This window comes from Loxodonta africana, chromosome 8, assembly GCF_030014295.1.
Source record: "Loxodonta africana isolate mLoxAfr1 chromosome 8, mLoxAfr1.hap2, whole genome shotgun sequence".
Taxonomy (NCBI): Eukaryota; Metazoa; Chordata; class Mammalia; order Proboscidea; family Elephantidae; genus Loxodonta; species Loxodonta africana.
In genome coordinates, this window is record NC_087349.1 from 132,766,375 (window position 1) to 132,792,623 (window position 26,249).

Below are 26,249 nucleotides of genomic sequence, written 5' to 3' on the forward strand. Positions count from 1 at the left end.
TGGAATGGGCGGAGAGAAGGCTTCATGAGTGAACCTTCTGTTCCATCGCTAGTCTATGCTTTTACCTATATCAAAGTTTACTATGTTCCCACTATAGTTAAAAACATCCTCAAAACTAATAAAAAAGAATGTAATTATTTCTAAAGTAAGTAAAAAGAAAAAAGGTTAAAAAGATGAGGAATGCCTTGAAGAGAAATAAAGAAAACCCTCAGCCTGACTGTATTATTACTATAAGAGACTTGGTATCTATCACTTTCATTTTAGGAACTGGTTTCATCTTCCCTCGAGCTTAAAAAGATCATCACTTCCTATAGCAGACAAATTACCACGTAATAAAGAAAAAAACAGCTCCCTCTCACGTCCACCAGAACGTGGCTTCTGGTCTGGCAGGCATACACGCCTGGTACACAGGAGGCGCTCTGTCACTGGCTGCCACCAAGCCGGCTCCAGCTCACGGTGGCCGCGCGGATAGCAGAACCCGACACTGCCAGGTCCTGCGCCACCCGCACGACCTTTGCTGCGTCGGAGAGCACTGCTGCAGCTATTGCGTCAACTCATCTTACTGCAGGTTTCCCTCATTTTTGCTGACCTTGTACTTTACCAAACATGATGCCCTTTCCTAGCAGTTAGTCTTTCCTAATGACACATCAGAACACCCCTTCTAAGGGGTGTTCTGGCTGTACTTCTTCCGAGACGATAAAATACAGGCAAACATTTTCCTGATGTTCTCTAGCCAAGATACATCTGACATCAGCAATGATATTGCTCACTCCACATTCTCTTCTGAATCCAGCTTGAGCTTCTGACAGTTCCCTGCTGATGTACAGCTGCAGCTGTTTTTGAATTATCTTCAGGACAATTTTGCTAGCAGGTGACATTAATCACGTTGGCCAATAATTTCCACCTTCCATTTGATGGCCTTACTTTGGAATGGACACAAATATGGCTCTCTTCAGTCAGCTGGCCAGGTAGCTGTATTCCAGATTTCCTGATATAAATGAGTATGCGCTTCCAGCATTGCATCCATTTGTTGAAGCTGTTAAATGAATGTGCTCACCATGACCACACCAGTCTGTGCAAGCCCGCCAAGTTCTTTCAGAGGAGCACATTTGGCAAGACCAGTCAGAATAAGGTATATATGAGGCATTGCGGATTCAATGGTAGAATTCTCGCCTCCCATGAGGGAGACCTGGGTTCAATTCCCAGCCAATGCACCTCAAGCACAGCCACCGTTGGTCTGTCAGTTTGCTGTATCACGGTGGCTTACGTTTTGCTACGATGCTATTTCAGTGGAGCTTCCAGAATAACACAGACTAGGAAGAAAGGCCCTCACGTGTCTGTCGGTTTCTCGTACTATGGGGGCTTGTCTGTTGCTGTCATGCTGGAAGCTATGCCACCGGTATTCAGATACCAGCAGGGTCACCCATGGAGGACAGGTTTCAGCTCAGCTTCCAGGCTACTAAGACAGACTAGGAAGAAGGACCCAGCAGTCTACTTCTGAAAACCATTAGCCAGTGAAAACCTTACGAATAGGAGCGGAACACTGTCTGATATAGTACTGGAAGATGAGCCCCCAGGTTGGAAGGCACTCAACAGATGACTGGGGAAGAGCTGCCTCCTCAAAGTAGAGTTGACCTTAATGACCTGGATGGAGTAAAGCTTTCGGGACCTTCATTTGCTGATGTGGCATGACTCAAAATGAGAAGAAACAGCTGCGAACATCCATTAATAATCGGAACCTGGAACGTACAAAGTACGAATCTAGGAAAATTGGAAATCGTCAAAAATGAAATGCAATGCATAAACATCGATATCCTAGGCATTAGTGAGCTGAAATGGACTGGTATTGGCCATTCTGAATCAGACAATCATATAGTCTACTATGCTGGGAATGACAACTCGAAGAGGTATGGTGTTGCATTCATCGTCAAAAAGAACATTTCAAGATGTATCCTGAAGTACAACGCTGTCAGTGATAGGATAATATCCATATGCCTACAGGGAAGACCAGTTAATAAGACTATTATTCAAATTTACGCACCAACCACTAGGGCCAAAGATGAAGAAAAAGAAGATTTTTATCAGCTGCTGCAGTCTGAAATTGATCGAACATGCAATCAAGATGCATTGATAATTACTGGCGATTGGAATGCAAAAGTTGAAAACAAAGAAGAAGGATCAGTAGTTGGAAAATATGGCCTTGGTGATGGAAACAATGCCAGAGATCGAATGATAGAATTTTGCATGACCAATGACTTCTTCATTGCAAATACCTTGTTTTATCAACATAAACGGCGACTATACACACAGACCTCGCCAGGTGGAACACACAGAAATCAAATTGACTACATCTGTGGAAAGAGACGATGGAAAAGCTCAATATCATTAGTCAGAACAAGGCCAGGGGCCGACTGAGAAACAGATCAGCAATTGCTCATATGCAAGTTCAAGCTGAAACTGAAGAAAATCAGGGCAAGTCCACGAGAGCCAAAATATGACCTTGAGCATATCCCACCTGAATTCAGAGACCATCTAGAGAATAGATTTGATGCACTGAACAGTAGTGACCGAAGACCAGTTGAGTTGTGGAATGACATCAAGGATATCATCCATGAAGAAAGCAAGAGGTCACTGAAAAGACAGGAGAGAAAGAAAAGACCAAGATGGATGTCAAAGGAGACTCTGAAATTTGCTCTTGAGCGTTGAGCAGCTAAAGCAAAAGGAAGAACTGATGAAGTAAAAGAACTGAACACAAGATTTCAAAGGGCCTCTCAAGAAGACAAAGTAAAGTATTATAATGACATGTGCAAAGAGCTGGAGATGGAAAACCAAAAGGGAAGAACATGCTTGGCGTTTCTCATCCTGAAAGAACTGAAGAAAACATTCAATCCTCGAGTTGCAATAGTGAAGGATTCCACGGGGAAAATATTAAACGACGCAGGAAGCATCAAAAGAAGATGGAAGGAACACACAGAGTCATTATACCAAAAAGAATTAGTCAATATTCAACCATTTCAAGAGGTGGCATATGATCAGGAACCGATGGTACTGAAGGAAGAAATCCAAGTTGCTCTGAAGGCATTGGCAAAAAACAAGGCTCTAGGAATTGATGGAATATCAATTGAGATGTTTCAACAAACAGCTGCAGCACTGGAGGTGCTCACTCGTCTATGCCAAGAAATATGGAAGACAGCTCCCTGGCCAACTGACTGGAAGAGATCCATATTTGTGCCTATTCCAAGAAAGGTGATCCAACCAAATGTGGAAATTATAGAGCAATATCACTAATATCATATGCAAGCAAAATCCTGCTGAAGATCATTCAAAAATGGCTGCAGCAGTATTATCAACAGGGAACTGCCAGAAATTCGGGCTGGATTCAGAAGAGGACGTGGAACTGGGGATATCATTGCTCATGTCAGATGGATCCTGGCTGAAAGCAGAGAATACCAGAAGGATGTTTACCTGTGTTTTATTGACTATGCAAAGGCATTCGACTGTGTGGATCAGAACAAACTATGGATAACACTGTGAAGAATGGGAATTCCAGAACACTTAATTGTGTTCATGAGGAACCTTTACATAGATCAAGAGGCAGTTGTTCAGACAGAACAAGGGGATATTGATTGGTTTCAAGTCAGGAAAGGTGTGCGTCAGGGTCGTATTCTTTCACCATACCTATTTAATCTGTATGCTGAACAAATAATCCAAGAAACTGGACTATATGAAGACGAACGGGGCATCAGGATTGGAGGAAGACTCATTAACAGCCTGCGTTATGCAGATGACACAACCTTGCTTGCTGAAAGTGAAGAGGACTTGAAGCACTTACTGATGAAGACCAAAGACCACAGCCTTCAGTATGGATTACACCTCAACATAAAGAAAACAAAAATCCTCACAACTGGACCAATGAGCAACGTCATGATAAATGGAGAAAAGACTGAAGTTGTCAAGGATTTCATTTTACTTGGATCCACAATCAACAGCCATGGAAGCAGCAGTCAAGAAATCAAAAGACACATTGCACTGGGTAAATCTGCTGCAAAGGACCTCTTCAAAGTGTTGAAGAGCAGAGATGTCACCCTGAAGACTAAGGTGTGCCTGACCCAAGCCACGGTATTTTCAATCGCATCACATGCATGTGAAAGCTGGACAATGAATAAGGAAGACCAAAGAAGAGTTGACGCCTTTGAATTGTGGTGTTGGCGAAGAATATTGAATATACCATGGACTGCCAAAAGAACGAACAAATCTGTCTTGGAAGAAGTGCAGCCAGAATGCTCCTTAGAAGCAAGGATGGCGAGACTGGGTCTTAAACACCTTGGACATGTTGTCAGGAGGGATCAGTCCCTGCAGAAGGACATCATGCTTGGCAGAGTACAGGGTCAGCGGAAAAGCGGAAGACCCTCAACGAGGTGGATTGACACAGTGGCTGCAACAATGAGCTCAAGCATAACAACGATTTTAAGGATGGCACCGGACCAGGCGGTGTTTCGTTCTGTTGTGCATAGGGTCGCTATGAGTCAGAACTGACTCGACGGCACCTAACAAGAACAACAGGAACAAAGGCCTGGAGATCTACTTCTGAAAATCAGCCAATGGACCACAATGTAACGTCTGCAACTGATCATGGGGACAGTGCAAGGCCAAGCAGTGTTCTGTTCCATTGTGCATAGGGTCACCACGAGTCAAAGCCAACTCAACAGCAAAACATTATGACTATATCATTATTATCTCTAGGAACCTAACTTTACTACAACCAACTAAGTGTAAGAGAGGTGACATGAAATAACAATATTACCCTAACATTTACCAGCCACAAAAACAACAGAGACATGCATGGCCCCCGGATGACAACACCTGCTATGTCAGCTCTGTGGCTGCACTTTCCTACCTGACACGATTGTTACCGGGCCTCTGATCTCAGTCAACTTCTGTCTGGTGAAGTTCCGAATGAGGCACTGTATCAAAGTGCTCTTCCCAACTTTTGGAGGCCCCATGACCACCACCACTATTGGTGGGGGCTCTAGTGGAGTTCGATCAACCACTGGAATGTGATGCTTTTTTGTCTTCAAATCCTGAGTCCTATTTGCAAAAAAAAAAAAGAGAGAGAGAGGGAGGGTGAGGGAGGAAGAAGGAGGAAGAGGGGAAGACAGAGAGGTAAATTGAATTTCAAATTATAAAAGGCATCAACCATTTTAAAGACAGTGAAGCAGACAATATGTAGAGAGAAGTAACTTACTAGTTGTTAACTTGATAACTTCTAACCCCAATCCAAACAACTGTTTTTCAGTAACGACGAAACAAGATGACTTCAATAGTACAGAGGGTGGAAAACTATAATCACCTTAAAATGGATTCATTTGTACACTGATACTAATACATTAAAAAGAAGACAAAAGACAAACACTGGGGCAGTATATCATAAGAGCAGAGGCTTTGGAGTTGAATATGGCTCTCCTATATACTGGCTGAAGTCCCTGAGTGGTATAAATGGTTAACTCACTCAGCTGCTAAATGAAGGCTGGAGGCTCAAGTTCACAGAGGCTCCTCAGAAGAATGGCCTGGAATCTACTGCCAAAAAATCGGCCATTGAAAACCCTATGGAGCACAGTTCTACTTTAACACACATGGAATTTTCATGAGTCTGAGATGAGTCAACAGCAACTGTTGTTTATTTTTTTTTCTTTACTTACTGTTTAAGTGATGGGGGGTAACTTGCTTTCTGAGCCTCAATATAAAATGAGGACGACAATAATCTCTACACTCGCAAGACTGGAGGATTTAATTCAATAATATTTAAAGTACAATGCCTGACATATAGTAAGCACATACTAAGTAAAGCTATTTAATACCACATATTACAATTATATGAAACACACCAGAAAAAAGCAAGCACACTTACTACAAGAGATAAAGTTTAACAACAAATTTTAAAATGAAAAACTCTAAGCTTTTCTTTTGCGGGGGTGGGGGGGGAGTGAAAAAACCAAATCCAATCTGGAGGCAAGGCAGCTTCCACAGGAAAGGCTTTGCACGTTTTAGTAAACAGTATACAACACGCATCTCCATATCCTTTGGAGCTACACTAGGCAACTTCTAATTCCAGTGTTATAGGAACTCATGGATCCAAAGGTCACCTGTGAGAGGCTCCTACCATTTAAAAAAAAAGAAATGGACAGAATCACTAGACTCCAGCTAAAGGTACCTGTGAAAGGACCGAGCCATCCGCACAGCAGACTGGACTGCAAAAGCTCTGGGGTTTCTCTTCCGGGCATCTTCCTCATCTCCAAGTTGGAGATTCTGCAGATGCCTTTTTTTTTTCTTCTCAGCTTTGGGTCCGCTGTTTTTCTTTCGGTGTTTCTTCTGGTCTTTAGTCTCCATAGTAGCTTTTTACCAACTCACAAGTAGTTCTAACCTACTTCAGATGAACGGAGGGAGAAAAGTAGGGGAGAGATTTAGCAATCCAGCCAACAAAAGGGAAAAACGGCAAATTTTTTATTTCATTATGAAAAGATTATGCATTTGTTCACCCATCAAGGGTAGAAACTGCTTAATGTCATCCTCAATTTCACTTTTCTCTGTTATGCTATTAAAAAAAAAAAAAAAATGATAACAAAACCCGTTACTGTTGAGTCGATTCCAAATCATAGCTACCCTACAGGACAGAGTAGAGCTGCCCCACAGAGTTTCCAAGGAGCACCTGGTGGATTTGAACCGCTGACTTTTTTGTTAGCAGCCATAATACTTAACCACTAAGCCACCAAGTTGTCCTGTTATGCTGTAAAATAGATTATTTACCTCTGCTTACGTTACCTTTTATTCGAAGTATCTAGGTCCAAAAAAACCCCAAACCTGCTGCCACTGAGTTGAGTTCGACTCATAGCGACCCTAGTGTCTAGGTCAGCACTGTCCATTTCTACAACAGAAATATTCAGTCTGCACTTTTCAACACCAAATGCTTGTGAAATTAAGGTGTACTTAGTGAAAATGAAAAACTGAATTTATGATTTTACTTAATTTTAATTAATATAATTCTAAATTTAAACACCCATTTGTGGCTCATGGCTACCACATTGGACATCAAGCCTAGATATCAACCAGATTAAGTACTTTCCTACCTTAAACTATTTTTCAAAATTTACTAAAAAAATTAAAAAATGTTAATGACTCTCTAGCATTACAGATCCCTGGGTGGCGCAAATGGTTTGCACTTGACTACTAACCTAAAGTTTAACCACTTGAACCCACCCCAGGCATCACAGAAGAAAGTCCTGGCAATCTGCTTCCTTAAAGATTATAGCCAAGACACGAAGTCAAAAAAAACAGAAAATAAATGTTGGAGAGGCTGTGGGGAGACTGGAACTCTTATGCACTGCTGCTGGGAATGCAAAATGGTACAACCATTTTAGAAAACAGTACAGCGCTTCCTTAAAAAGCTAGAAATAGAAATACCATATGACCCAGCAATCCCACTCCAGGAATATATTCTAGAAAAATAAGAGCCCTCACACAAATAGACATGCACACCCATGTTCACTGCAGCACTGTTCACAACAGCAAAAAGATGGAAACAACCTAGGTATCCATCAAGACATGAATGGACAAACCAACTATGGTACATACACACAATGGAATACTACGCGAGGATGAAGAACAATGATGACTCTGTGAAGCACCTCAAAACACTGATGAATCCGGAGGGTATTACGCTGAGTGAAATAAGTCAATTACAAAAGGACAAATATTGTACGAGACCACTACTATAAAAACTCATGAAAAAGTTTACACACAAAAAGAAACAATCTTTGATGGTTGTGAGGGAGGGGAATGATGCAGAGAGAAAAACACTAAATAGACAATACATAAGTGATAACTTTGGTGAAGGGTAAGACAGTATACAATACTGGGGAAGCCAGCACAACTTGCCCAAGGCAAGGTCATGGAAGCTCCACAGACACATTCAAACTCCTTGAGGGGACAAATTACTGAGCTGAGGGCTGTGGGGACCATGTTCTCTGGGGACATCTAGCTCAGTTGGCATAACGTAGTTTATAAAGAAAACGTTCTACATTCTACTTTGGTGAGTAGCATCTGGGTTCTTAAAAGCTTGTGAGCAGCCATCTAAGATACTTCACTGGTCTCATCCAGTCTGGCGCAAGGGAGAATGAAGAAAACCAAAGACACGAGACAAAGATTAGTCCAAAGGACTAGTGGACCACAAGTACCACAGCCTCCACCAGACTGAATCCAGTACAACTAGATAGTGCCTCCTCGCTACCACCACTGACTGCTCTGACAGGGATCACAATAGAGGGTCCCGGACAGAGCTGGAGAAAAATGTAGAACAAAATTCTAACTCACAAAAAAAAAAGAGAGACCAGACTTACTAGCCTGACAGAGACTGAAGAAACCCCAAGAGTATGGCCCCCTACCCTTACAGCTCAGTAATGAAGTCACTCCTGAGGTTCACCCTTCAGCCAAAGATTAAAAACCCACTGCTGTCGGGTTGATTCCAAAGATTAGGCAGGCCCATAAAACAAAACAAGACTAAATGGGCACACCAGCCCAGGCGCAAGGCAAGAAGTCAGGAGGGAACAGAAAAGCTGGTAATGGGGAACCCAAGGTCGAGAAGGAGAGCGTGTTGACATGTTGTGGGGTTGGCAACCAATGTCACAAAAACATTATTGTATTAATTATTTAATGAGAAACTAGTTTGTTCTGTAAAACTTCATCTAAAGTACAATAAAAATAAATATGATTTAGAAAGATTAAAAAAAAAGATCACAGCCAAGAAAACCCTATAGAGCAGTTCTACTTTGTAACACATGGGATCGTCATGAGTCAAAATCGACTCAAAGGTAATGGGTTATGATGTCCTAAGCACTGTACCAGGAGACAGCTACAGATACAGTCTGACCGGTAGAGGAAATACACACTGATCTCATCTGTGCCAATCAGAAACTGTCACTTCAGAAGGCTGCACTGGTTGCAATTAGCGCATATAGGTCAGCGGCTTCTCACAGACACACAGACAGTTCTTACGTCCTAAGTAGGAGCCCTGATGGCCCACTGGTTAAGTGATATGGCTGCTAACCAAAAGATCGGCAGTTCAAATCTACCAGCTGCTCCTTGGAAACCCTATGAGGCAATTCTACCCTGTCCTATAGGATGGCTATGAGTCAGAATCGACTCAAAGACAGCTGGTTTGGTTTTCTGTTTTTTACATCTCTGAGTAGTGCAAAAAGTTAATGTGTTTGGCTGCTAACCGAAAGGTTGGAGGTTCCAGTCCACTGGGGCACCTTGGAACAAAGGTCTGTGGATCTACTTCTGAAAAAATCAGCCACTAAAAACCCTATTGAGCACAGTTCTACTCTGAAACACATGGGGTCGCCGTAAGTAAGGATCCACTCTAGGATAACTAGTTTTTTACATCTTAGGATAACGTCAAGGAACACTGGCCCGGGATGTAGAAAAACTGGGTTCAAAGAACGCTGTTAAACTAGTCACTGGCGACTTTAAGAGATTATTTTCTTCTCTTTTATATTTTGGTTCTCAACTTGTACTGGTGACTTTCTTAGTGGGAAAAGCACAATTTGGAGCCCGCCAATCTAGCTCAGGTCTACCGTCACCTGCTCGGAATGCCCCCTCTCCCCCCGCCGGGAAGTGACCTCTCCACTTCCCCCTCCCGTCACTTCCCCCTCGCGTCTGGACTCAGCATAAATTCACTCTGCCATTCGCCCAAGACCTCGAAGCACTTCTCCGGCATGAACGAAACGTGCGTCAGTCCGAGCTACGAGGGGATCCTCAAAAGGAAAGACTGTGCGGGAGGACCGAAGGAGGATCTTAACCCGGTGGGCGACTCACCAATCCTCCCAGAGAGCCCCAGGGCCCAGGTTCCGCCAACCGCAGCGTTTACCTGGTTCACAACAGCTAGAGCTCCTCAGGCACGCATGGACACGGACGGAAACGGAAATAAACCCTACGCACTGCCTCTATACCCCGGCGGGAAACAAGGAAGCAGAAGAAGGATTCCGGCGGAGAGACGACTTTCAGGGGAAAGCCAAGAATAAGACCAGCGATTGGTTGAGGGTGGCCGCAAGCGACGTCTCCATGGCATGTTCCACCCGGTGCCCCGCCCGCCCCCCGCTCCGCGCCGCGCCGCGCCGCGCCGCTCCGCCCCGCCCACCTAGCCGCCCGCCCCGCCCCGCCCCGCCCCGCCCGCCTTGCCGCCCCGCCCGCCCCGCCTTGCCGCCCCGCCCCGCCCCGCCTCCCAGCGGTGCCGTGCCTAGTCTCTGTTCTCATCAGAGGGGGTCGCTGGGCAGTGGAGGCGGGGCGCCAGCGTCTTTACACTAACTTGGAGCCTACGCCGCGCCCGGCTTATCCCCGCCAAAGGCAATGTCGACAGTGCGGCCGTTCCTTAGTGCGGTACAGAAAACCGAAATGAACACGTTTAGCCTTTGTCACCCCAGACCTACCATGTCCCGCACTCGCATAATGGGATATCCCAAGATTGAGTGTCAGAAAACAAGGGCTCTAGTCTTCGATTAGAAACCCTGATGGCACAGTGGTTAAGTGCTACGCTGCTGACCAAAATGTTGGCAACTCGATGGGGCAGTTCTTCTCTGACTTATAGGGTCGCTATGAGTTGGAATCCACTCGACGGCAATGGGTTTAGTCTTGGATTCCGCAGCATCAGCTCTGGGGCCAACAGCAGGCCCACTCTTGTTCCTCCACTTGCTCACCTTGTATTACTTAGATGGGAAAATCCCCAATACGTTCTTTGAGACATAGCAACACAGATTATGCCTCTCATGTACACGAAGTTAAGGCCGAGCCTTAAACAGCTTTGCCTTAGAATCTTGTTTCCTTTGCTTGGCGTCCCCCCCACCCCGCCCCGCCACACATTAGAATCCTTTCTTGGCCTAGTGGTGCATGAAGTAAACCCCATTGCGCCCGTGTAGTATGATTAAGAATGTTTCTGATGTAACTTGTATGAAGTCCCTACTTGTAAACCCCTTAAAACTAACGTTTCCCCTTGCCCTTCTGAAGCAGTCTTGGCAGCAACAGCTCTGACTGACTCCTGTCTTTGCCCAACGAAATTAAGGTGCCAGGAAACCCTGGTGGCTAGTGGTTAAGAGCTACAGCTGCTAACCAAAGGGTTGGTAGTTCAAATCCACCAGGCGCTCCTTGAAAACTCTATGAGGCAGTTCTACTCTGTCCTATGGTGTCCCTGGGAGTGGCAATCGACTTGACAGGAAACAGGTTTTTTCTGCCTTCCCTTCTCGCTTTCTCACTTAGTGGCCAGTTCCAGTCACACCAAGCAGAACCTGGGGTTTCCACCTGATAACAAAGTCAAGAAAGTTACCCTGGTTTTCAAAATACATTATAGCAAGGACAGGGAAGTTCACAGTAAGTTCTTTGAGAAAACAGATTTTCCATTCAAGTGCATGACTTCAAGGGCATTATCCTCATTTACAACATGCATTGTGTGTGACAGGGACATGAAATTTCCCCATATATTCTTTGATTAGAAAGCACTACACAGATTCTCCCATTCATTTCCGGGTTTTCAAAGCAAATCTTTTATTACAAGGGTGAAAAAGTTTCCAGCACATTCTTTGACTGAATAAACACTACATGCGTTTGCTCATGAAACATGAACTCCAGAGAATTACCCTGTTCTCTGAAGTGCATCATGTGTAAAAAGGACAGTCACGTTCACAACACATTCTTTGAGAAAACTTTGCACAGATTTTCCATTCGAGTACCTGAAGTCATGAGGATTATCCTGGTTTTCAAAGTACACCCTGTGTAACTAAAACATGCACTTACACAGTGTATCCTTGTTACAACACTCAAAGTTTCTTCACTGAAGCACATGAATTCAACAGAGTTATCTCGGTTTTCAAAGCACATCGTGTATGACGCAGAAAACTTTTGCTGTTGAGTGCTTCTGACTCATAGCAACCCTATAAGACAGAGCAGAACTGTCCCCTAGGATTTCCAAGGAACGGCTGGTGGATTGGACATGTGGACCTTCTGGTTAGCAGACAAATACTAAACCACTGTGCCACCAGAGACCGTCTTGCATAACAAGGACATTAAATTTCTCCATACATTCTTTGAATAAGAAAACATACATGGATTATTCCATTCAAATAAATGAAGCCAATACAGGTTTTCAAAGTACATTTTGTTTTGCAAGGATGTGAAAGCTCCCAACTCATTTTTTGACTGACACACTACTACACATATTCTCCCATGCAAGTACATGAAGTCAAGAGAGTTATCTTACTTTGCAAATTACACCTTGCCTTAATTTTTTAAACAAGCAAAGTTCCTAATACATTCATTGACTGAAAAAACACTGTACAGTTTTACCAATTCAAATATATGTAATGAAGAAAGTTGCCTAGCCCTAGAACAAATCCTAACCTTAACTTTAACGGTAACCCTAACCCTAATACTATCTCTACCACAAGCATTAATCGGACCCCTATAGCTCTTTTTTTTATATAGCTAACCAAAGAACTAACACTAACCCTAAACCTAGCTCTAGGCATAGCCCTAATCTTACCCCTAAACCTATCCCTAACCTAATCCTAAACCTAAGTGTAAAACAAACCCTAACCATATACTTGATCCTAGCCCTAGCCCTAAAATTTACCTTAAACACAGAATTTGCCCTAACCCCAATTCAATTCCTAAACCTAAACCATACCCAAACTCTAGTCCTAACCCAAACCCTAACCCTAACCCAAACCCTAATCCTAACCTTAACCCTAACCTTAACCCTAGCCCTAGCCCTAGCCATGGCCCATAAACCAGACCTTAACTGTAACCATAACACTAGCCCTAGCACTAGACCTATTACTACCCCCAAATCTAAAATTAGATGTAACCCTAACCCTAGCCATAGCAGTAGCCTTAATACTACCAATAAAACTGAGCTTAATCCTAATTCTAAATAATCCTAAACCTAGCCCTAGCCCTAACCCTGACATTAACTCCAGCTGTGGCCCTTGTCTGAACACTAACACTAACTAAAGATAACCCTACTCAGAACTCTAACCAAAACTCAACCCTAACTGTAGCCCTAGCCCTAAATCTACCAGTAAACCTGTAACAAACCCTAACACTAACCATAACCCTAATACTAACCCTAGATCAAGCCCTAGCTCTAGTCCTAGCCAAACCCTGAACATGAATATTCATCCAGACCTCCAACCCTAACTCTAATTATGCCCATAAACCTAACCTGTGCCCTAAACCTAGCTCTAATCCTAACTCTATCCCTAAAACTAACACTAATTCTAAACTTAACACTAACCCTTAGTCTAAGCCCCAGACCTAGTCTTGGCCCAATTCCTAACCCTAACCCTACCCTCACAGTAGCCCAAGTCCCAGCCCTAATTCTAACCCTAAACCTAACCCTAGACCTAATCCTAACCCTAAACCAGTCCTAGCCCTAATGTTAACCCAAAGTCTAACTGTACACTAGCCCGGGCGGTAGCCCTAATTCTACTTCTAAACCTAACCTTAGTTCTAACTCTAAGTCTAGCCATAGATATAACTCAAACTCTAGCCCTAGCAGTAGTCCTAATGCTCCCTTAAATATTACTTTAACTCTAGCCATAAACTTAACACTACCCTAGTCCTAACCATAACCCTAACCTAACCCTAGTCCTAAACCCTAAACCTGCCCCTAATGAAAATCCCGACCCCTAAAATAAAACTTGATTCTACCCATAAACCTAACCCACATCCAAACTGTAGCCCGGGTCCAAATCTTAACTCTAACCCTAACACTAAACCTAATTCTAAACCCTAACTCTAACACTGAACTTAACTTTACTCATAGCATGAACCTTATCCCTAACTTTAACCATAACCCAAACCTTAACACCTAACACTAACACAAACCCTAACCATAACCCTAATCCTAACCCTAGCTCTAGCTCTAAATATATCACTAAACCTAACTTTAAACCTAACCGTAAACCTAACACTAACCCTAGTCCTAGCCCAAACCTTAGAACCGATAAGTTAAATTTAAACTTACAGCATTTTTATTGTGTACAATATAATGTCCTCTGTGCCTGTTTGGTACCTTATAATAGAGGCAGATTGCCCCCAATACCTCTGGTTCTTATTATCAAACTTAAGTTTACTTGTATACAAAATAGCCACAAGAAGTAGGATTCTGTAAGGAATCCTCTTTAGCTGTGGCCTGGCTCTCTCTCTCTCTCTCTATGGTGCTTTATTTAACAGAATACCTGTGGACAAAATAAAGCACACTCAAAGTAAAAATAATTATTTTGTTTTTAGTGACATGACTGGCTACTGTTCTGTGCGCTTAATTAAACTGATTGTGATGACTTAAAAAACAATAAACACACTAGCCCTAGCATTAATTCTATCCCTCAACAAAATCCTAAACTTAACCCTAACCCTAACCCTAGCACTAGCCCTAACCTTAGCCTTAACCCTAACCCTGACCATAGCCTAGGCCTAACACTAACCCTAATTCTAACCATAAATCTTACTTTAACCATGACTCTAACCTCAACCCTAGCACTCACTCTAAACCTAGACCTAACCCTTCCCTGAAACTTAGGCATAGCCCTAACCCTGATCATAACCCTAGCCCTAGTTACACCCCCAAAATAAAACATGTACCCTAAACTTAAATATATCATGAACCCTAACCAAAGCCGTCTCCTAAACTTAATGCTAGCCCTAAATCTAACTATACCGTTAAAGCCAAAAATAGCCCTTGCCCTGATTTCAATTCTACTTCTAAAGCTAAACTGTACCCTAACCCTAGTCCTAAAACTAACTCTAACCATAGTTCTAGCACTATCTTTAGCCACATGCCTAGCCTTATTCCCAGACCAACTCTAACATTAAATGCAAACTTAACACTAGCTTTAGCACTAGGCCTAATTATTCTACCTCTAAAACTAACCCTAGGCTTAACCCTAAACCTAAAATAGCCCTAGCACTAACCATAACCCCAACACTAGCAGTAGCCCCGATTTTACTGTTAAACTCAACCTTAAAACTAAGCCTACATCAAACCCTAACGCTAACAGTACCATAACCCCAAGCCACAGCCCTGACTCTGATTCTATTCCTAACCCTAAACGTAACCCTAACTTTAACCTTAATCCTAACCATAACCCCGTGCTAGCCCTGGTACTAGTCATAATTCTACCCCTAACCTAACCCTATCTATGATCTGAAACTTAACCATAACCCTAATGCAATTACTAACCTAACCCTAACTTAGCTCTAAATTAACTCTAACCCTAACACTACCACTAACTCTAACCCTAACACCTAAAACTAATATTATTCCTGAAACTAACCCTACCATAAACCTATACCTACTCCTAGCACTAAACCTAGCGCTAGCCCTAGCCATGACTTTAACACTAAACCTAACCTAAGCCCTAGTCCTAGTTCTAGCCATAGCCAATTCCCAGTTCTAGAACTAGCCTAACCCTAAATATACTGCTAACCTAATATATAGCATAACCCTAACCCTAACCCTAGCCTTAGCCCTAAATCTTTCCCTAAGCCTAAACAGTTCCCTAACCCTAGACCTAACCTTAACCCTAAAGCTAACGCCAACCTTAATCATAACCATAGCCCTAACCATAGCCCTAGACCTAGTCCTATCTCTATAATGTTAATGAGATGGGATTAGTGCAGTTATGTTAGTGACCCAACCCAGTGCCCTCCAGTCGATACCCTGCCTCATATGTTAATGAGGCAGGACTCAGTCTACAAGATTGGATTGTGTCTTGAGGCAATCTCTTTTGAGATATAAAAGAGGGAAGCAAGCAGGAGACATGGGGACCTCATACCACCAAGAAAGGAGCGTTGGAAACATAAGGAGTCCTTTGGACCCGGGCTCCCTGCACTGAGAAGCACCTAGTCCAGGGGAAGATTGATGGCAAGGACCTTCCTCCAGAACTGACAGAGAGACAAAGCCTCCCCCTGGAGGTGACACTCTGAATTTGGACTTCTAGCCTTCTAAACTGTGGTCTTGGGTTATGGTTATTGTTAGCTGTAGAGTCTGATTTTGTGTTAGGCATTAGAGCTAGATCTAGGGCTTGTGTTAAGGCTAGGATTATGAATATGGTTAGGGTTATGGTTAGTGTCTTAGAAATCTAGTGCTACCATTAACAGAAATACCACACTTCAACAAACAGAAGTTTATTCTTTCACAATCCTAGCCCTAACCCAAACCTTAGTCCTAAACCTAACACCAAACCTAGCTGTAACAACACCCTTAACTCTAGCCTTAACACTAGACTAGCCACAACACTTGACCTAACCATAATCTAAGACAAAAAGTAACCTTAACCCTAACCATAGTCCTAACCCTATTCCTAACCATAAACCAAAGCCTAGTCCTATTTCTCACCCAAAATTTAAATATAATCCTAGATGTCACCATAACCACAAACCTAAATCTAATCTTAACCCTAACACTAAACATAATCCTAGTCCTAATTCTACACCTAAAATTAACCCATACCCTAATTATAACCCTAGCTCTAATCATAACCCTAAACGTAGCACTAGCTTTAATTCTACCCCTAAAACTAAACAATACCGTACCTCACCAGGGTGAGACCTCACTTTAACCCTAACTGTAATCTTAACCCTATTGCTAATCCAATCACTAGCCATAGCCCTAGTCCTAACCATAAGCCTAACACTTATCCTACAACTAACCCTGACTTTAATCTCAACCCTAACACTATGGTAGCCCTAGCCGTAGCCATAATTCTACCCCTAAACCTAACACTAACTCTAACCTGAAACCTAACTCTAAACTTAGCTCTATCCCTAACCCTAGCCCTAAACTTAACCTTAACTCTAACCAAAACCATAGTCATAACCCTAGCCGTAGCCCCAAACCAACCCATAACCCCAATTCTAATATTAACTCTAACTCAACCCTAGCCCTAACCCTAATCCTAACCCTGACCCTACCCCTAGACATAAAGCTAAACCTAAATCATAACCTATCCCTAACCCTAATCCTACTCCTAAACTTATCCTGTACCCTGACTGTAACCTGACCATAACAAAAACATTGACACTAACACTAATCCTTTCCTAGCCCTAGTCCTACTCCTACACTTGCACTAACCACAACCCTAGTCCTAGCCCTAACCTTAATTTCACCCCTAAACCTAACTCATATCCACACCCTAGAACTAACCCTAGCCCAATATTTATCCCTAGCCCTTAATCATACCCCGAACCCTAAACACAATGCTAACCCTAATCGTGTTGTTGTTAAGTGCTGTTGAGTCGGTTCTGACTCATAGCAACCCTGTAGTAGAACTGCTCCATATGGTTTCCAAGGAGCAGCTGGTGGATTCAAACTGCTGACATTTTGGTTAAGAGTCCAGCTCTTAACCATTGCAAACCAGAGCTCTACACTAATCTTAGCCCTATCCATATCACAGGACCCAAATATACCCCTAAACCTAACTCTTGCACTAAACCTAATCCTAGCCCTAGAATTAATTCTACACATAACCCTAACCCTATGCCTATCCCTAACCCTAGTTCTAACACAGTAGCAATTCTTCCCATAAATCTAACCTGTGCCCAGACCTCAACCCCACCCCTAACCCTGCTCTAAACCAAACCATAGCCCTGGTCTGTTTCTTGAAAACTTAACCACAGACCTATCACCAACCTAAACTCTAACCTTAGCACTACCCAAAGCTCATATCCCACCCCTAAATTTATGCATACCCTAGCATTTAATCTAAAGCTCACTCTAACCCTAAATGTAACAGCAGCCCTTGCACAAGCTGTAATTCTACCCACAACACTAACACTAACCATATCCCTGGCTTTAGCCCTAACTGTAACCCTAAACCTAATCTTAGACTTAACCATAACCCTAATCCAAGCCCTAACCCTAACCCTAGCCCTAACCCATACCCTAGCCCTTGTCCTTGTCCTAAACCTAACACTAACCCCAGTCTAGCCCTAAACCTAATTCAAACCCTAAACGTAATCATAAAATCAACCTTAAGCCTACTCCTAGCCCTAGCCGTAGCTATACACCTCACCCTGATCTTAACCTAAACGCAAATCCTAATAACCATAACCCTTACCCTAATGCTAACCCAAACTCTAACACTAGCCATAGCCCTAATGTTACCAATAAACTAAATCCCAGCACTAAACTTAACATTACCCCTAGACCTAGCAATAGCCGTATTCCACCACTAAACCTAACCTTAAACCTAGCCCTAACCATACCCCTAACCATAGATTTAAGTCTATCCCTAACCTTAACCCAGTGCCATAACCTTAGCCCATACTGTAATATTAACCGTAACAGTCAACCTAAACCTAAACCTAACCTTACCTCTAACCCTAACCCCAACGCTAACCCTAGCCATGGACCTAAACCTGTAAAAGTACCCGAACCCTAAACCGTAACCCTAGCACACTAACTAACCAATATTCTACCCATAACCAAAACCCTATTCCTAGATCTAACCCTAACCTTAACCCTAAACCTAAGCCTAGCTCTAGCCCTAACCCCAACCATAACCCTAACATCAGTCCTAGCCCTAACCCTAATTCTAACCCTAAACCTAATGCATAACCTAAACATAGATCAAACCCTAGCCCTAACCCAAACTCTAACCCTAGCCAAACCCTATCCCTAGTCCTAGTCCTACACCTCACCCTACCATAGACCTAAATTAACACCAACCTGAAACATAAACCTAAAAGTTACCATGGCCCTAGTCTTCACCCTAACCCTAAAAACTAATTCTAATCCTAATATTAACCCTATCCCCTAACTCTAATCCAAATCCTAACCCTAACCCTAAGTCGTGGATTGAACTGTGTCCCCCAAAAATGTGTGTATCAATTGGGCTGAGCTGTGATTCCCAGTATTACTGGATCTTCCAACATTTTTTCATGTGATGTGATTTTCCTTTGAGTTGTAAATCCTACCTCTGTGATGTTAATGTGGGGGGATGGGTAGCAGCTGTGTTGATGAGGAAGGACTCAATCTACTGGATTGGATCGTGTCTTGAGCCAGTTTCTTTTACAGTATAAAAGACAGAAGCAAGCAGAGAGATAGGGGGACCTCATACCACCAAGAAAGCAGTGCTAGGAGCAGAGTGTGTCCTTTGGACCTGGAGTTCTGCTTGAAAAGTCTCCTAGTTCAAGGGAAGATTGATGAGAAGAACCTTCCTCCAGAGCCAGAACAGAGAGAAAGCCTTCCTCTGGAGCTGATGTCCTGAATTTGGACTTTTAGCCTACTTTACTGTGAGGAAATAAATTTCTTTGTTAAAGCAATTCACTTGTGGTATTTCTGTTACAACACCACTAGATAATTAAGATACACTAATCCTAATTTTAACCATAGACCTAAGCTTCACCCCAACACCCTAAACTTAGCCCTTTTTCCCAAAATTTATTCATAGCCATAACCCTAAACTTCATCCTTACCTTAACCCTGGCTCTAATTCTACACATAAATTTAACACATACCATACCCTTAAATCTGATACTAACCCTAACCCTAATCCAAGCCCTGATCCTACCTCTCAACCTAACAATAACCATAGACCTAAACCTAACACTAGCCATAACCCTATTCATAATCCTCTCCCAACCCTGAAAATAGCCATAGTGCTACCTGTAATTCTACCCCTAAACTGAACACTAACCTGAATTCTAACTCTACACCTAATTCTAACCTGATTTCTGCACCTAACCCTACAGGTCTGTTCCACAGTCGGTCCCTGGCCTTGTTCTGACTGACGATATTGACCTTTTCCACTGTCTGTTTCTACAGATGTAGTTGATTTGATTCCTGTGTGCTCCATCTGGCAAGGAACAGACCATCAATTGCTTATATGCAAGTTCAAGTTGAAACTGAAGAAAATCAGAGCAAGTCAGTGAGAGCCAAAATATGTCCTTGAGTATATCCCTCCTGAATTTAGAGACCATCTCAAGAATAGATTTGATGCGTTGAACACTAGTGACTGAAGACCAGATGGGTTGTGGAATGACATTGAGGACATCATACATTGAGAAAGCAAGACGTCATTGAAAAGACAGGAAAGAAAGAAAAGACCAAGATAGACATCACAGAAGACTATGAAACATGCTCTCGAACATCAAGCGGCTAAAGGAAAAGAAAGAAATGATAAAGTAAAAGACTGAGCAGAAGATTTCAAAGGGCAGCTCAAGAAGACAAAGCAAAGTATTATAATGACATGGGCAAAGAGCTAGAAGTAGAAAACCAAAAGAGAGGAGCATGATCTGTGTTTCTCAAGCTGAAAGAACTGAAGAAAAAATTCAAGCCTCAAGTTGCTATACTGAAGGAGTGTATGGGGAAAATATTAAACGACGCAGGAAGCATCAAAAGAAGATGGAAGGAATACACAGAGTCATTATACCAAAAAGAATTAGTCGATGTGCAACCATTTCAACAGGTAGCATATGATCAGGAACTGATGATACTGAAAAAAAGCAACACTGAAGACACTGGCGACAAACAAGACTCCAGGAACTGAAGGATTTTCAACTGAAATGTTTCAACAGACGGATGCAGCGCTGGAAGTGCTCATTTGTCTATGCCAAGAAATATTGAAGACAACTTCCTGGCCAGCTGACTAGAAGAGATCCATATTTTTGCCTATTCCCAAGAAAGGTGATCCAACTGAATATGGAAATTATCGAACAATATCATTAATATCACACGCAAGCAAAATTTTGCTGCAAGTGCATTCAAAAGTGGCTGCAGCAGTACATCGATAGTGAACTGCCAGAAATCCAGGCTGGATTCAGGAGAGGACGTGAAACCAGGGATCTCATTGTTCATGTCAGATGGACCCTGGCTGAAAGTAGAGAGTACCAGAAGGATGTTTACCTGTGTTTTATTGAGTATGCAAAGGCATTTGACTGTGTGGATCATAACAAAGTATGGATAACACTGAGAAGAATGAGAGTTCCACAACACTTAATTGTGCTCATGAGGAACCGTACATGGATCAAGAGGCAGTTGTTCATACAGAACAAGGGGATACTGAGTGGTTTAAAGTCAGGAAAGGTGTGCTTCAGGGTTGTGTCCTTTCACTATACCTATTCAATCTGTATGCTGAGCAAATAATACTAGAAGCTGGACTATATGAAGAAGAATGGGGCATCAGGATTGGAGGAAGGCTCATTAACAACCTACGTTATGCAGATGACACAACCTTGCTTGCTGAAAGTGAAGAGGACTTGAAGCACTTACTGATGAAGATCAAAGACCGCAGCCTTCAGTAAGGATCATGCCTCAAAATAAAGAAAACAAAAATCCTCACAACTGGACCAATAAGCCACATCATGGTAAATGGAGAAAAGATTGAAGTTGTCAAGGATTTCATTTTACTTGGATCCACAATCAACACCCATGGAAGCAGCAGTCATGAAATCAAAAGATGCACTGCATTGGGCAGATCAGCCGCAAAGGACCTCTTTAAAGTGCTGAAAAACAAAGATGTCCCTTTGAGGACTAAGGTGCACCTGACCCAAGCCATGGTATTTTCAGTTACATCATATGCATGTGAAAGCTCAACAATAAGTAAGAAAGACCGAAGAAGAATTGACGCCTTTGAATTGTGGTGCTGGCAAGGAATATTGAATATACCATGGACTGTGAAAAGAACGAACAAATCTGTCTTGGAAGAAGTACAACCAGAATGCTCCTTAGAAGCAAGACGGCGAGAGTGCGCCTTGCATGCTTTGGACATGTTGTCAGGAGGGGTCAGTTCCCGGACAAGGACATCATGCTTGGTAAAGTATAGAGTCAGCGGAAAAGAGGAAGACCCTGAACAAGTTGGATTGACACAGTGGCTGCAACAATGGGCTCAAGCATAACAACAATTGTAAGGATGGCGCAGGACCAGGCAGTGTTTTGTTCTGTTGTGCATAGGGCTGCTATGCACCCGAACTGACTCGATGGACCCTAACAACAACAAGAAGAACCTTACAGGTAACCCAACATTAACCCCAATCATGGCCCTAACCCTAAACCCCCCAACCCTAAAACTAGCTCTAATAATAATTCTAACCCTAATTCTGACCCTAACTCATCCAAAACTCTAACCCTAACACTAGCCATAAACCAAACTCTGACTCTAACCTTAGAACTATTTATACCCCTAACCCTAATGCAAAGTTAACAATAGACTTAACTTTAGCCCTAATCCTAACAATAATCCTAGCCCTAAGTCTAACCCTAAATGTAACTCTAACCCTAGATGTAACACTAACTCTAAAACTAACCCTCTTACCTTAACCCTACCCAAAATTAAGTCCTATCCCCAACCCTAATTCTAGCACTAAATCTACCCCTAAACTTAACCGACATCCTAAATCCAACCTTAACTTTAAGCATAAACCTGATCCTAACCCTAACAGTAGCCCTAATTCTACCCCTACACCTAAACTGTACTCTAAATCAAACTATAACACCAAAAATGTGTGTATCAATTTGGCTGGGCCATGATTCCCTGTATTGTGTGGTTGTCCTCTATTTTGTGATTGTAATTTTATGTTAAAGAGGATTAGGGTGGGATTGTAACACCCTTACTAAGGTAACATCACTTATCCAATGTAATGGAAATTTCCCTGGATGTGGCCGGCTCCCTTTTATCTTACAAGAGATAAAAGGGAAGGGAAAGCAAGCAGAGAGTTGGGGACATCGTACCACCAAGAAAGAAGCACCAGGAGCAGAGCGTGTCCTTTAGACACAGGGTTCCTGCACAGAGAAACTCCTAGTCCGGGGAAAGATTGACAAGAAAGACTTTCCTCTAGATCCAACAGAGAGAGAAAGGCTTCCCCTGGAGCTGACATCCTGAATTTGGACTTCTAGCCTAAGCTACTAGACTATGAGAAAATAAATTTCTCTTTGTTAAGCCTTCCATTTGTGGTGTTTCTGCTACAGCAGCACTAGATGACTAAGACAAACACTAACCCTAACTATAACCCTAATGCTAGCCCTAAAAAATTTTTTTTCTAACCCTAACTCTAACCATAACCCTACATCAACCATTGCCCTAGCCATAGTAATAAACAAACCCTAAACCTAAATAGTTCTAATCCTAAACCTATCCCATACCCGAACACTAGACTAAACCCTAACTATAACCTTCACCCTAACACCAACACTAACCCTAACCCTAGCCTTATCCCGAGTCCTAACCCAGGACTAGTCCTTGCCCTAATCCTAACCTAAAGCTAACTCTAGTCCTAGCCAAACCCAAATTTTATCCCTAAACCTAACCTATACCTAAGCCCTAGCCCTAATTCTACCCCTAGACATAACACTAACCCAAATCTAACACTAAATCTAACCCAAATTCTACGCCTAACCCTAGAGGTAACCCAGCCCTAACCCCAAACCCTAAACATTGCCCTGACCCTAGAACTAAATCTAACCCTAACCCTAGCCCAAGACTTGTTCCTTATTCTAAGGAAAGGCAATCCTGCTGAGTGCTCAGAAAGAAATGAGGAGAGCTGTAACACCAGAGGTGGTGCAGATGATGAGAAGCAGCAGCAGCAGAACCAGAAGACTGGTGCAAAACAGTGTGAGAGTCTACCCACAGAGCAAGAAATCTGAGTGCCTTCCAGCCTAAGTTTACTGGTGGAGTGAGGTGCTTCCAAGCACTTGTCTGTAGAGCTAGAGAGCTTTGTAACACTTGCCCAGGCAGGGTAGAGGCCTGGCCAGGCCAAGAGGCCCAAGATGCTGAGAGGCCAAGGAACAAGTAAAAGCTGAAGAGTCAAGGAGCACAGGTCTCCTTGACTCTTCAGCTTTTACTTGTTCTCAAAGGGCAGGGCCACAACTTCTGGGGTCTCAAAGTGTGGCGCCATAGCCTCCTAGGTTTCAAAGAATCAAATATTCACCAACTCACTTCCAGAGTGTGGGGCCACCATTCATGAATACTGGGGACATGGGGCCAGTCTGTTGCCCAAAGCTGAGGGGGCGTGGCTGCCATGCCCAAGGAACAGAAGAACAGGGCCTGCCATGGCCAAGGGGGTGGGGTTGCTACTCAGAGGGACTAGAAGAACGGGGTCACCCAAAGCTGAGGGAGCAGAGTTGCCATTCCAGTGGGCCCGGAAGGTGGAGCTGAATCCCAGGGCTGAGCAGCCTCTACCAAGAATCCAGAAAATATGGCCAACACTCAGAGTTTGGAGGGCAGGGCCACTGCCTAAATGGTCTCAGAGAACAGAAGATTATTTTCAATACTTGAGAGCTAATGTAATGTGTTCTGCTGGGTTTTGGACTTGCTTGGTGCCTGTTATCCCTTCTTCCCCCCCTATTTCTCCCATTTGTGATGGGAATGTCTAGCTTGTTCCTGTTCCATCATTGTACTTTGGAAGCAGATAGTTTGTATTCTAGATTTCACAGATGAAGAGGAATTTTGCCCCAGAATGGAATTGGTACTTGGTGTTGGTTTAAGACTTTTGGGATAAGATGGGGTGAATACGTTTTATATGTGGCAAGGACATGAATTTTTCGGGGCCAAGGGGTGGAATGTTATGAACTGAATTGTGTTCCCCAAAAATGTGTGTCAAATTGGCTAGACCATCATTCCCAGCATTATGTGGCTGTTCTCCACTTTGTGATTTGATGTAATTATCCTATATGTTGTAAATCCTAACCACTATGATGTCAGCGAGGCAGGATTAGTTGCCTTTACGTTAGTGAGGCAGGTCACAATGTACAAGATTAGGTTTTTTGTGTGTGTGTGATTTAGGTGAAAGCTTACAGAGCAAATTAGTTTCTCATTCAAAAATTTATACACAAATTGTTTCATGGCATTGTCTGCAATCCCACATTGTGTAAGTACTCTCCTCCTCTCCCTTTCCATTTTGGGTTCACCATGTCCATTCGTCTGTTCGTCCAGCTTTCCTGTCCCCTCTTGCCTTCTAGCCTTTGTTCCTGGGTAGCTGTTGCCCATTTGATCTTATTTGCTTGATCTAAGAAGCACATTCCTCATGTGTGTTATTGTTTGTCCTATTAAAAAAAAAAAAAAAAACCAAACCCGCTGCTGTCGAGCTGATTATGACTCATAGCAACCCTACAGGACAGAGTAGAAATGCCCCATATAGTTCCCAAGGAGCACCTGGTGGATTTGAAGTACCGACCTTTTGTTTTACAGTTATAGCTCTTAACCGCTATGCCACTAGCTTGTCTTATATAAAAAAAAAAAAAAAACACCTGCCTAATTGTTGGGTGAAAGGTGAACTTCAGGAGGTACTTCAAGTCTGACTTAGAAGGGTGTTCGGGGGCCATAGTCTCAGGGGTTCCTCCAGTCTCTGTCAAACCAGTAAGCCTGATCTTTTTTTTGTAAATTTGATCATTTGTCCTACATTTTTCTCCTGCTCTGTCCTGGACTTCCTATTGCAATCCCAGTTAGAGCAGTTGGTAGTGTTAGCTGGCACCATCTAATTCTTCTGGTCTCAGGGTCACATAGACTGTGGTTCATGTGGTCTGTTAGTTCTCTTGATGAATTGCTCCCTTGAGTTTTTAGTACTTTTCCCTCTTCATTGTTCTGGAGTAGAAGAGACCGATAATTGTGTCTTAGATGGCCATTCATAAGTTTTTAAGGCCCCAGACACTGCTCACTAAAGTAGGATGTAGAATATTGCCTTTAAGAACTATATTGTGCCAATTGATGTAGATGTTCCCTGAGTCTATGGTACTTTACCTTTGAGCCTGGGAACTTCATCCCATGAGGTGTTTAGTTATGTGTAAGAGATTTCTCATACTGTGCTCTATTGTCTATATTAATATATGAGGAGCACCTACAATCATATATTTAGAAACTTTCACCTCTGAACCTGTGTCTGCCGGTGGGTGTGTTCCCTTAACCCCTCCCTCATCTCCTGGCATATCTACCTATCTATCTATGTATCAATTCATACACTATTGTTTTTGTTTATTCTATTGTTGCAGGATTTTCTCCTCTCATCGTCCTCTCTTGCCTTGATCACGTTGTGTTGACTTCGCCCATACTGTGTATTGCCTTTCCCTTCACCAATATTAACTTGTATATGCTATCTCTTTGGTAATTTTCCCTCCTTCTCCCTCCCATCCCTAGTAAACATGAGTCTTTTTTTTCCTGTGTTTAAACCTTTTGTAGTTACTTTATAAAAGAAGTCTTACACAATATTTGTCT

General features: G+C 42.8%; 1 protein-coding gene across 5 annotated transcripts in view; it reads right to left on the minus strand.

The window, feature by feature from the left end:
• The window catches only part of BMS1 (BMS1 ribosome biogenesis factor), a 109,151-nt gene extending 99,033 nt beyond the window's left edge, over window positions 1-10,118 (minus strand). For 2 of the 5 annotated variants that reach the window (XM_064290343.1, XM_010598234.3), the window contains exons 1-3: window positions 9,923-10,118; window positions 6,212-6,424; window positions 4,898-5,088 (exon numbers count right to left, since the gene is read on the minus strand). In XM_064290343.1, coding sequence (XP_064146413.1) covers window positions 4,898-5,088; window positions 6,212-6,387 — 367 coding nt within the window. In that variant the 5' untranslated portion in view covers window positions 6,388-6,424; window positions 9,923-10,118. Of the gene's footprint in view, window positions 1-4,897; window positions 5,089-6,211; window positions 6,425-9,870 lie in introns of all 5 variants that reach the window. The other 3 variants (XM_010598233.3, XM_010598232.3, XM_010598235.3) reach the window with 3 other exon arrangements.
• Between the last annotated feature and the right edge of the window lie 16,131 nt (window positions 10,119-26,249).